Genomic DNA, 13,735 nt, shown 5'->3' with positions numbered 1-13,735 from the left:
ACTCCTTAACACACTCCTTAAGCTTGTGGACAGCCTTCCCAGAAGAGTCTAAGCCGTTATAGCTGCAAAGGGTGGGCCAACCCTATGGACTAAGACTGGGATCCCATTAAATTTTTTTGCGTTTAAAGGCAAGCGTCCCAATACTTTTGGTAATATAATGTATCTCTACATTTCAGCTATAGCGGCACTTCCATTGTCAGACTGATCTGAAATTGTATTGTTGTGCAGTAGATGCTGTAAATTGTAAATGTAGCAAATACATATACAGTATAGTGACTTTAAACTTGGTTTTAGCATCTTCTTTTTACAGCAGAAATGCAAATAGATCCTTATTAGTTCCTTGCCTCCTGTACAAAGATTTGTGTTTTTGAATAGATTCTCCCTCCGACATCATTTACTATATGTGAAAAGTTTATAGTCTACTTACCTCAAAGGTTTTGGTGACATTTCTTTTATGAAAAATTGTTGCATATGATAAGGTAACATTTAGCTTTCCTTTCACAGACATGCCATAGGTATACCTACAATTAATCATAAATACCATAGTGACAACTAACCCATGTTAATTTTACTCAATATTGCAGTAGTTTATAATTGTGTAATTAAAATGTGGGTATGTTTTAAATTGTTTACAACTCTATGGGTGTAATGTAACCCTATAACTACAATAGATCTAGTTCCTATGTTCACTTCACAGTACAACATTATTATCAGAGGAAAATTCAGTTTTATGATTACAGTACTGAATGCAAGTTCTATCATCAGAATCGGCTCTAGTCCAGAAAGCACAATATTTTATAGTAATATATAATATAATGCTCATTCAACAAAACAATGTAGTATGCAGAATATCATACACCCACACATAATAATCATCAAAGTATTGAAAAAACCATAGCTAAAAACACATAATAACAGGGGTCTCCAAACTTTCTAAACAAAAGGGCCAGTTTATTGTCCTTCAGACTTTAGGGGGGCCAAACTGTGGCCAGCGAGAGTGGAAATTTTTCTGACATCAGTGGGAGTAAACATTGCCACATTTAGTATAAGGTGAAGAAATAGTGCCCCATCGTTGGTATCATTGCGAAGAATAGTGCCCCATAGTTGGTATCATTGCAAGGAATAGTACCCCATCGTTGGTATCATTGTGAGGAATAGTGCCCCATCGTTGGTATCATTGCGAGGAATAGTGTCCCATCCTTGGTATGATTTCCAGGAATAGTGTCCCATTGTTGGTTACCTTCCGAGGAATAGTGCCCCATCATTGGTGTCATTGCGATGAATAGTGCCCCCTTGTTGGTATTATTGCGAGGAATAGTGTCCCATGGTTGGTGTTAATGGAAGAAATGGTTCCCCATTGTTGATGACAGTTGGCAGTATAGTGTCTTGTATCAGTTGGGAGAATAATGCCCCAAGGACCGGATAAGGGCAAGCAAAGGGCCGCATCTGGCCCCTGGGCTGCAGTTTGGAGACCACTGCATAATAACATATTGTGAATATTTCATCCTTACAATATACAGTATATTGTGTCTAAATCTGTATTGTTTATTGTTAAAGTTTTTATAGACAGATTTAAATTTAAAAAATGGACTTACTTGGCTGTAACTGTTCCTTCTAATGACCCACTTTTTATTGACTGATATGAGGGAGTGGACAAGAGAACTTCAAACTTGGGCAAAACTAGAAGATAGGGAATATTTGAATAATACTAATAGGTAATGTAGACATGGAAGACAAAATGAAAAGTAGCATATAATATGTATTATTCAACAGTGTACAGCCAAAATTACAGTGTGTTCAAATATTATAATTGTGCTCATTCCAGTTTGAAAGGTAGCAGAAGAATTAAACAGACCTCAAAATGTTATTTGCCAATAAAACTGCAGGAAGTGAAATACCATTGGTCTGCAATTAATTTAGCAATTACAATAATCTGCAGCTAGTATTACTGAGTATTCCTTGCTTTACCCGTGCTACAAAAAAGGACATTTTAAGGCTCTATTTAATAAGGTTTTACCAGAGACTCATGCAGCCTTCACCCAAGATTCAAACATATTTCAAATGAATTTGCTTGAGAAAGTGTATAAATCTTGGGTGAAAGTTGTACCAATTTTGGGTGAAAACGTTGATAAACAGAAGGAAAAGAACAGTGATGCTAAGACACTGCTGTCCAGAGTCCACCCCTTCCATAGTGGAATTGGAATGGAGGTAGTGTCAGAAACCATGAACCAGACCGAGACAGAAGTACAGTAAAATCACACTTGTGTATTAATAAAAATAAAAAGGTAAATAGAGTAAGCGTACTCAAAGCATAGCCAGACTCCAGTAACCGGATCGGGTAGTCAGGCAAGCCAGAGTTCAGTAACCAGATCGGGTAATCAGCCAGGCCAGAAGTCAGGGATCCAAGTAGAGGAACAGCAAGCAGGATAAGGAGCCAGAAGGGATGTCAGCAAAGCCATTCTTTAACCACCTCAATACATTGCACTTACACCCCCTTCCTGCCCAGACCAATTTTCAGCTTTCAGCGCTCTCACAGTTTGAATGACAATTACTCAGTCATACAACACTGTACCCATATGAAACTTGCATCCTTTTTTCACACAAATAGAGCTTTCTTTTGGTGGTATTTAATCACTAGTGTTTTTTTTATTTTTTGTGCTATAATTAAAAAACATAAATTTTGTGAAAAAAAATGCCTTTTTCTTTGTTTCTGTCCTAAAATTTTGCTAATTCGTAATTTTTCTTCAGAAATTTTGGCTAAAATTTATACTGCTACATATCTTTGCTAAAAATAACCCAAATTAATGTATATTATTTGGTCTTTGTGAAAGTTATAGAGTCTACAAACTATGGTGCCAATCACTGAAAATTGATCAGGCCTTCAGTACATCAGGTGTATCTCATTTCTTGAGACACGAACAAGTCAGGAAAGTACAAATACCCCCCAAATGACCCCTTTTTAGAAAGTAGACATTCCAAGGTATTAAGTAAGTAGCATGGTGAGTTTTTTTAAGTTGTCATTTTTTCCCACAATTCTTTGAAAAATGAAGATTTTTTTTTTTTACAAAATTGTCATATTATCAGGTTATTTCTCACACACAGCAAATGCATACAACAAATTACACCCAAAATACATTCTGCTACTCTTCCCGAGTATGGCGATACCACATGTGTGATACTTTTACACAGCCTGGCCACATACAGAGGACCAACATTGAAGTAGCACCTTCAGGCGTTCTATGAGCATATATGACATATCTCATTTCTCAACCACCTATTACACTTTTGAAGGCCCTGGAGCACCAGAACAATGGAATTGCCCCCATTTTGGAAAGCAAACACCCCAACGTATAATCTATGGGGCATAATGAGTCTTTTGAAGGGTTCATTTTTTTCCAGAAGTTTTTGGAAAATGTGGGAAAAAAATGAAAACTCATTCTTTTTTACACAAAGTTGTCCATTTATAAAATATTTCTAACACATAGCATGTATATAGCAAAAATTACACCCCAAAATACATTCTGCTACTCTTCCCGATAATGGCGATACCACATGTGTGAGACTTTTACACAGCCTGGCCACATAGAGAGGACCAACATTGAAGTAGTACCGTCAGGAGCATAAATTACACATCTCATTTCATTCCTACCTATCACACTTTTGAAGACCTGGAGCACCAGGACAGTGGAATTACCCACAAAATGACCCCATTTTGGAAAGCAAACACCCCAACGTATTTTCTACGAGGCATGGACTGCAAATAGGTACTCGGGTACTCTGATGGGCTGCAGATAGGTACTCGGGTACTCTGATGGGCTGGTGACAGGTACTCGGGTACTCTGATGGGCTGGTGACAGGTACTCGGGTACTCTGATGGCCTGGTGACAGGTACTCGGGTACTCTGATGGCCTGGTGACAGGTACTCAGGTACTCTGATGGCCTAGTGACAGGTACTCGGGTACTCTGATGGCCCGGTGACAGGTACTCGGGTACTCTGATGGCCTGGTGACTGGTATTTGGGTACTCTGAAGGGCGGTGACAGGTACTCAGGTACTCATATGGGCTGTGACAGGTACTCAGGTACTCAAGCACTCATATGGACTGTGACAGGTACTCAGGTACTCATATGGACTGTGACAGGTACTTGGGTACTCAGATGAACTGTGACAGGTACTCAGGTACTTATATGGACTGTGACAGGTACTCGGGTACTCAGATGGACTGTGACAGGTACTCAGGTACTCGGGTACTCAGATGAACTGTGACAGGTACTCAGGTACTCATATGGACTGTGACAGCTACTTGGGTACTCATATGGACTGTGACAGGTACTCGGATACTCTGATGGACTGTGACAGGTACTCGGGTACTCTGATGGACTGTGACAGGTACTCCGGTACTCATATGGACTGTGACAGGTACTCAGGTACTCAGATGGACTGTGACAGGTACTCAGGTACTCTGATGGACTGTGACAGGTAGACAGGTACTCGGGTACTCATATGGACCGTGACAGGTATTCGGGTACTTTGATGGACTGTGACAGGATCATCAGGTACTCGGGTACTCATATGGACTGTGACAGGTACTCAGGTACTCAGATGGACTGTGACAGGTATTCGGTACTCTGATGGACTGTGACAGGTACTCAGGTACTTGAGTACTCATATGGACTGTGACAGGTACTCGGGTACTCAGATGGACTGTGACAGATACTCGGGTACTCATATGGACTGTGATAAGTACTCAGGTACTCTGATGGACTGTGACAGGTACTCGGGTACTCTGATGGACTGTGACAGGTACTCGGGTACTCTGATGGACTGTGACAGGTACTCATATGGACTGTGAGAGGTACTCAGGTACTCAGATGGACTGTGACAGGTACTCGGGTACTCATATGGACTGTGACAGGTACTCAGGTACTCGGGTACTCATATGGACTGTGACAGGTACTTGGGTACTCAGATGGACTGTGGTAGGTACTCGGGTACACATATGGACTGTGACAGGTACTTGGGTACTCAGAAGGACTGTGACAGCTACTCGGGTACTCTGATGGACTGTGACAGGTACTCAGGTGCTCAGGTACTCATATGGATAGTGACAGGTACTCGGGTACTCAGATGGACTGTGACAGGTACTTGGGTACTCAGATGGTTTGTGACAGGTACTCGGGTACTCTGATGGACTGTGACAGGTACTCGGGTACTCAGATGGACTGTGACAGGTACTCTGATGGACTTGACAGGCACTCGGGTACTCTGATGGACTGTGACAGGTAGTTTGATGGGTGGTGGCAGGTACTATGATGGGTGATGACAGGTCCTCTTTATTGGGGGGGCAATCAGTGTGATTGGTGTACACTGTAAGCGGTAATGAGGTGTTACCGCAATCTCCTTCTCACACACGATCGGTGTGTGAGAAGGAGAACCCGGTAACTATTTGTTACCGCAGTTTTTGACATTTGGCGATCGGGAACACACCGCCACCGACGTGCACACACAGCGAGCTCACGTGCATGCGCCGTGCACAGTGGGGTGGAACCATCTGTGATTGGCCGTGACTTCATCACAGCTGATCACGTGGTAAACAGCAATGCCCAATGGCTGTTCACCCCCCTTGGTGGCAAACGGTGTCTCCATGACGCGCCGCCACCGAAGAAACAGGGATGCCCATGCACGATCGCGCGCAGTCACTGTTTAAATGGGAGGCCGTCATATGACGCCCTCCCACAACGAGAGACGCGCCGCCTGGCCCTCATATGACAATCGATGGTGAGCAAGCAGTTAAACAGGAACGCAGGAGATGGTTTCTTGTGATGTGACCAAGGCGAAGGCAGGAATTAACTGAGCTGGAGATCTTTAAGTAGGCGGGACTGATGAGCAGATCCACAACAGCTGGTTAACTGTGGAGAGAGATGAGAGCTGGCAATTAGCCAACAGCTGAGCGGCCAGCTCAGAGAAGGGAGGGCTGAGCCAGCCCTGACAGTATCCCCTCCTCAATGGCCCCTCCCCCTCGGAGGACCACCGGCCTTGAGGGGAAAACGTCTATGGAAATCACGGAGGCGGGCAGGAGCATGTATGTCCGAGGATGAGACCCAAGAGCGTTTCTCCGGACCGTATATCATTGCGCAGTGAACTAGAGGAAAGTACACAAGCAAACAGCTTAAGAGATACACTCACATGCGTCTGGTTAAATAAAGGCATTCAGGTATGCAGATTGCAGTCAGCCGCTGTGGACGAGGCTTCCCATAGAGAAACTGCTGCTGTTCAGCTCGATGTGTCATGCAGCAGTGAACGGAGGAGCCTAGGACGTTCACTGCTGCATGACACATCGAGCTGAACAGCAGCGGTTTCTCTATGGGAAGCCTCGTCCACAGCGGCTGACTGCAATCTGCATACCTGAATGCCTTTATTTAACCAGGCGCATATGAGTGTATCTCTTAAGCTGTTTGCTTGTGTACTTTCCTCTAGTTCACTGCGCAATGATATATCTTTTTGCTTGCTTTTCATAAAATCATTCCCTTGAGAACCAAACTACCAACAGTATCATGGCTGAAGTGGGATGTAAGAAAAGCCAAAAATCATGAATAACGATCAAACACAGTGAATCAATTAATTTGATTAAGGAATGAACTACTGGGCCTTTATCAGATCGGCATTATCTATTTATTTATTTATTTCTATACACCATCACATATTATTTTTTGAGGGGTATGTGTATATGTATTAGCACCAGGATTTTATTTATCTCTATTTAATGGGTACCTATTCATCTATATGCGTATCTGATTATTTATTCATTTGAGCATTTTTCTGATATTTTATTTATTTGCGATTTGATACAGTTTTTGCACATTGGTTGATCAATTTTTAGAGCGCATCAATTTTTTACATTTTATGTTTTATACTTTATGGGATTCTGATCACCTTGCATTGATAGCAGCTTAATTTTATTGATCAATTCACGGTACTCATTTCATTTTATTTTTATTCACGTATATTTATTTGCATTTATTCCGATTTATTATATCCATCTCAGCGCTTGGTTTTTACTCACGATTTCCATTCTTTCAGGGCTAAAATGATTGCCAACAGCTCTCTGTCACCAATCTTGTAATTGCACTCAGCAGGTGACAATTTCTTGGAAAAGTAGCCACAAGCATGCATAGCACTCTCAGAGGTAGGACGTTGAGACAGAAGGGCGCCAACACCAGCCAGCCAGCATATTAGGAGGGCTCAGTGGAGAATCTATATAGCTGGAGAAGTACCCATGGTTCCACCAGCAGTGTATGTAAACACAATAAGGCCCCAATAGGATGCTGTGAACAGTCCAACTTACCTATTGAAGCGATTTACTTCATTTTCATAAGGTGAGAGTTCTGTGAGACTAGTGTTTGAAGAGGGAACTCGTGGAGTCATTTTAAGGACAATTTACCACTTTACATCTGCCCATTATATATTTATGTACTGTGTACACTTCCTCCTTAATTTGGAGTCTCCCCTGACACTTTATACTTTTTTTAGGATGCTATATAGTGATTTTTTCTTTTAATTCACGCATTTAGCCATTTATTTTTTAAGGATTTTTGGACATCATTTGGACATTTTGTGCACATTTTCATTCTTTTCTTTTTCATTGTTTGCACTTTTTTGTGGAGATACCAAGATTTTGCACGTAAATATTTTTGCACTTCAATATTTTTGCACAATATTTATGCACTTTATTTATCCCTTAGTGCAGTGGTCATCTACCCTGTCCTCAGGACCCACTAATAGGCCAGGTTTGCAAGACAACTGAAATACATCACAGGTGATATCATTTGCTGCTCAGTGATTGCAGTGTTCTAGTTTGCATCTCCCCACGGTAATACATAAAACCTGGCCTGTTAGTGGGCCCTGAGGACAGGCCAGGTTTTATGTATTACCGTGGGGAGATGCAACAAAATCCGATCGTTTAAATTACGATTGTGTGTACACAAATCCGACGCACAAAGTGCCACGCATGCTCAGAATAAATTAAGAGACGAAAGCTATTGTCTACTGCCCTGTTTATAGTCCCAATGTACGTGTTTTATGTCACCACGTTCAGAACAATAGGATTTTCCAACAACTTTGTGCAACCGTGTGTATGCAAGACAAGTTTGGCCCAAAATCCATCGGAAAAAATCCGACAGATTTCATCGTCAGAATATTGGATCAATGTCCAATCGTGTGTACAGGGCATTACACTCTTTAGATGTTGTAAGAGCAGTCAGAATCTATCTGCAGGCAACGGCTCAGATATGAAAGACTGATTGTCTATTTATTCTGCCAGAAGGCCCCAAAAAGGGCCAGGCAGCATCGAAATCCACTAACTCTAGATGGATTTGACAGGTTATTGTTCAGCCTTATGGTGTAAAGAAGAAGATTCCTCCTTTTCAGAAACAAAAAAGACTGAAAATTTTGGAAAAAAACTATATTTTTTTACTTTCTATCCAATAAAAAAAAATGTAAAAAATCAAATTTGTTTTATCAATTTAGGCCAATATGTATTCTGCTACATAGTTTTGGTAAAAAAATCCCAATAAGCATATATTGATTGGTTTACGCAAAAGTTATAGCATCTACACGGTATGGGATATTTTTCTTTCTTTTTTTTTTCTTACTAGTAATAGTGTTGATCAGCGACTTATAGTGGGCCTGTAATATTGTGGTGGACAAATCGGAACACTAAGTGACACTTTTGACACTTTGTGGGAACCAGTGACACCAATACAGTTATCAGTGCTAAAAATATGCACTGTCACTGTGCTAAAGACACTGGCAGGGAAGGGGTTAACATCAGGGGCGATCAAAGGGCTAAATGTGTTCTAGGGAGTGCTTACTAACTGTGGGGGAGGTGCTTTGACTGGAGGGAAGGTAAAGATCCATGTTCCTGCTTAGCAGAAACACAGGATCAATACATCCCGCTCTCACAGAATGGTAATTTTCCTTGTTTACATAGGCAGACCACTGTTCTGCCTGTCGATTGGCGTGTCCAATCACAATGGGAGTGGGTTGCTTGACGGCGCGCACATGATAGACCCAGAGATGTCAGAACACGTACTACAGTATATGTGTGTGAAGCGGTCTGAAAGTAGTTAAAATAGAACTAAACTCTCGAAAAAGAAAGCATAATTTTGTAGAACACAGTATGTCCAACATTATAAAATCACAGTTATCACCTCACTTCGTTAGGTTTCATTTACATGTGCTGTGCACATCACGTAGACTGTTCATAGAAGCTTTTTGTGAATGTTTTTGTGCTTCAGTTGAAGCTGAATGTCACAATTGTAGTGTGTTGGCATGGCTACTTTCAACCCAAGTCTGGGATGTGCAGGAAAGGGTGATAACACCGTAGCTAAACTGCAGTAAGCATTGCCACCCTAGGACAGGAATTTTCTATGGATATGCCCTGCTCGTGTGATTTAATTGAAAACAGAACACAATAAAGTAAAAGAAATAAACTTTTTGACATTACAGGAGCATGTGAAACCACATAATGATTTAGACACGTTTTAGGTTAATGACTGCTGTGTTTTTATCTGAGTTTTAAATGTATCATTTTTCACAGATTAGAAATCTGTATATGCATCAGGGCCCATTGGGGTCATTTTTAAAGTCTTATCTATGTAACTTAAAACATTTGACATCCAATGTAAGTCAAGTCAGAAGGTATAAAATCTACCCTGACCTGCTGTAATATATACTTACCTTCCCTACAGTCCACCTCAAACTTACACAGGCTGAGGATCCTCTTACTACCCCCATGTGACAGACTTGGCTGCCTAAATGACTAGTCATCAAACGTCAGCATGTGGGAGGAAGGGTAATAAAGTTGACCATACACTGTTTTATTTTTTAATTTTTTTTGTTCAGCCTGAAGTCCGAACAAAAATAATAAAGCAGATTTCAGCCAGTAGCAACTTCAGACTATCCATACAGTGGCTGCATCTGATTGCATGCTGCCACTGTTCAAGCAAGATATTCGAGCAGGCTCCTTCAACAAAGGTTAATAAAAGAAATCTACATTTGTTGAACAGAGCAGGATCAGTTACTGAGCAAAATTTGTCTGGTTCATCAGGAATTGGCTGACATTTGCTCAGTGTATAGATAGCTTTAGCCATATGTTCCCAATAGATGAAGCTAATGAAATGTGAGCTTGAGCCGCTGGAGAGGGTGGCAGTTAAATTAACCCATTGCATTAACATGCATGATTCACTTTAAAGTTTTTAGAAACATTTTCATTATTTTTATACTTCTGATTCTTGAGGGAGGCACTGTTTTAACAGACTAAAGCCAGCTACATCGTGTTGTCACACTGTTACATATGCACCAAGTTTAGACTACAAGTGGCTGGGCTGACATACATTGTGCAAGTATGGTCCACAATCCATCCTGTGCAAGAATGTGCAACCAATGTTGGAGCAAGTGCATGTAGACAGAAAGCAGCTGAAAGAGGCTGGAGAAGATCTGAGCACCAAGATTCAAAAAAGGAAGATCAAATTAAGTAAACAGTATTTTATGAAATTTAAAAAAAAAATGCTATTTATAAAAAAATATTTTTTTTTCACTGAAATTAATAGGGACATACATGAATTACTTGGTGTAACTCACTCATATAACAATATATTTTATATTACAAATATGCTTACCATACTGGGTTACTGTAAAAGTTTGATAATAAGGTTGATTCTGAAAAAAAATAAAAAATAAAAACAGGTCAGATTTGTATAATTTACTTGTCAGAGTTTTATACTGTGCTATATCTGATGAAGGTAATTTTTAGTAATAAATCAACTGAAAAAAAAGATTATCAATTTTTCCACCATGTTTTACTGATCAAGCAGTAGTGGAAACATTTGAACTAGAAAAAATAGAAAAAGTAATTAAAAGTAAGCTATTTAGACTTTTTCATTCTTTGTGCACTACTCCTTGTTATCTGCTGAAGGGAATTATTATTAGCCTCTACTTATAAGCTTTAGCCTCCTTTTACACGAATGCGGGGGAGAGTAATCAGCTCCACAAAATGCTGCATTTACCAAAAAATGTAGAGTCAAAAAAGAAAAACTCTAGAAATGCAAGATATCTCGATTAGGGAGAGGTGACTGTAATAGCAAGCTTTATTACTACCCCAATGCCCTCAATCCAGAGATCTTCAGTTGCAAAATTCAGCTCTAAGCACTGTTCCACTCTTTGAGCACTACTCTACAGCTAATTAACCGGAAATCCCCACTGACATATACTGGGCCAGGTACTAATTCTGGACAGCTGCAGAGCTGAAAGCCAGGACCTGAAATTTGCAACTGATTCCTAAACTGGGGGCACAGATGTATGTTTAAAGCATATGATTCTACTAAACTCACTATTGTCCAGAAAACTAACATTATTCCATGTAAGGTATTGGCTGGCAGTCAGTCAAGCAATGGTCCATAGTGTAACGCTATATATATAAAAATATTTTCTTGTTACTCTATGCAGCATAAAAAGTCCATCGTGAGATATACTGTTATTTATAAACTAAGTTGAAAGTGTAATAAATACTTAAACAAATTCAATATATTTAAACTGTCTCTCCGTGAACCTCACATCTGCTACCAATTTTGAACATTTTGGAAAAAGGTGTGCAGGATCACATCTTCTATCCATCTGTGACTTTTGCCAGTTATTGTAACCTAAGTTTAACCTTATCCATGAAGCAAAGGCAGATGGACTTGGTTGATTGTTTTGCTCTAGTGTCTTTTGATGTACACTATGAACCATAGCTAAAGAAATGCTCCATATTGTTTCAAAACTATTCATTTCACTCAAAATTCGATCAGCTGTTAATGTTAAATATATTTTCTACTCACTTCCTTATCACTACCACATGCCTTTGTACCCCCATATTTGGCTTTTCTCTCAGCTCTACTCATAAAGAAAGAAATGCATCTTCATGTTTTAGTTAGCTTGTTTCACTAATTTTATCAGTTATAACATTGCACAGAATATGATATCATAAATGATTAAGGAAGTTCAGTTGCAGAACTAAATTCCAAAAGACACACACACCTATACTACCCCCTCCCTGTTTTCTATTGAGTTCTAGAATTAAATAGGCTAGAAGAAGCAGAACCTGGACGTACATATTCACACAGCCTCTGCCAATTCCTGGGGAGAAGAATAGCCAGTGGGGGGGGCTGAGGTCTGTATAAATAGGCTAGAGCCTGGAACAGCCGGGGGCCTTTTTTTAGAAGAGAAGACCCAGCCTGGAGAAGTTCACAGGAGTTCATCAAGGTCCCAGCTCAGGGAGAGCTTGGGGCCTATCTCTAAATGTACTGAGAACAGTTTGGAGGAAGTCCACTGAGGATCTGTCCTGGAGGCTCATAGTACATAATCTAGCTGGTACTGGAGAAAGGCATCCAAATACACAGGGGACACAGTGCGTAGGGGCCAGAAAGAGAGAGAGATACTAGTGACTGCTGTTGTTTAACCCTTGGAGAGAATGTTCCAGAGTTGCAGGCTTAGGACTGCTTCTATAACTAGAGTTTCCTGAGCTTTGTGTACACCTGCACCTAGTACTAATGGGGATTCACCCTGAAGAGTCTAGTGATAGCCAGAGAGTGTCCTCTGTCACATTTTGCACATAATTTGGATTATCCCAAGGCTCACCCTACACCCCAGCCAAGTTTAACTAGCATGGAACTTCAAAAAAGGCATTCACTGCCTGGTTATTGAGTGTGAGACTGTGGAGCCGCAGTGTGCTTGGCTGCCATGTACCCAATAGGAAATAGAATCTGTGGGAAAACTGCAAGATTGTCTGGGGTCTGTGCTACCTCGGTCTGTGGGGCCTCGGTCCTGGACTCCTACCTTGTGCAGGCAGCCATTGCTACTGGTAGCTGTTGAGGAAACACGAATATGTGAATCCACAGTCAGTCACATTTGCATGTTCATGTGGGGAGAGGCGATTGCTACCAACCATGTCAGTACAGAGTGCACCTATTGCAGTGAATTCCTCTGCCAGTCGCTTGGACAGAAAGGGGTTAAACAGTGGCGCAGGAGAAGCAGCACCATTAAGTTCCAGTGAAGGGAGTAGAGTTGTGGACTGGATTCTGGAAGAGACATACACCCTGCACATATGAGGAGCACCAAGATAATGGGGCACATGCCACTCCTTTACTCGGGCTGGTCACTTCAGAGCACAAGTATGGCAGTGGAGGGACTGAGCCGGGCGGCCAAGAAATTAAAGCATCTCACTGATACAGGTGTACAGTTGGGCACTGTCCAGGGAGGCAAGACTGTGTGTGTGGAATATGCCAGACACCAACAGCGTTTGTGAGAATGTGAAGCTGATGTGTCTATCCACTATTCAAGCTACTACTCTGCGGCTTGCCCCCTATTGTCTACAACGTAGAGTGGAGCACAGGTTTCTGCACAGAGGCCACTGGATCAGAGCTGTCAGATGGAAATGTGAGTACAGTTGTGGGCTTCCTTTCTACTGATGAAAAAATCAGGGGAAAATGACTTCCCAGACTGGGGCGGAGGACCAGGGACTATGTATACAGCCACCAGCAGAGTTCTATCCCAGTGAGTTCAGGAGCATCAAGAATGTAGCCACTGGAGAGGAAACTACAGAGAAACCTGCAGCTTTAGTGGTACCAGTGTCCAGTCCCCTGAAAGAGCCTCTGGGGGAGACTGGGTCACAGGAGCTGAGAGATCAGAGGAGTTATCCA

The 13,735-nt window shown here is 41.3% G+C and overlaps 1 protein-coding gene across 2 annotated transcripts in view; it reads right to left on the bottom strand.

Moving 5' to 3' along the window:
* The window catches only part of LOC141140046 (CD109 antigen-like), a 343,299-nt gene that overhangs the window by 246,541 nt on the left and 83,023 nt on the right, over positions 1-13,735 (bottom strand). For both annotated transcript variants that reach the window (XM_073626809.1, XM_073626808.1), the window contains 3 exons: positions 10,679-10,718; positions 1,596-1,680; positions 428-521 (listed from right to left, as the gene is read on the bottom strand). In XM_073626809.1, coding sequence (XP_073482910.1) covers positions 428-521; positions 1,596-1,680; positions 10,679-10,718 — 219 coding nt within the window. The remainder of the gene's footprint in view (positions 1-427; positions 522-1,595; positions 1,681-10,678; positions 10,719-13,735) is intronic.

This window comes from Aquarana catesbeiana, linkage group LG04, assembly GCF_042186555.1.
Source record: "Aquarana catesbeiana isolate 2022-GZ linkage group LG04, ASM4218655v1, whole genome shotgun sequence".
Lineage (NCBI taxonomy): Eukaryota > Metazoa > Chordata > Amphibia > Anura > Ranidae > Aquarana > Aquarana catesbeiana.
This window is presented reverse-complemented; position numbering and strand designations above follow the sequence as displayed.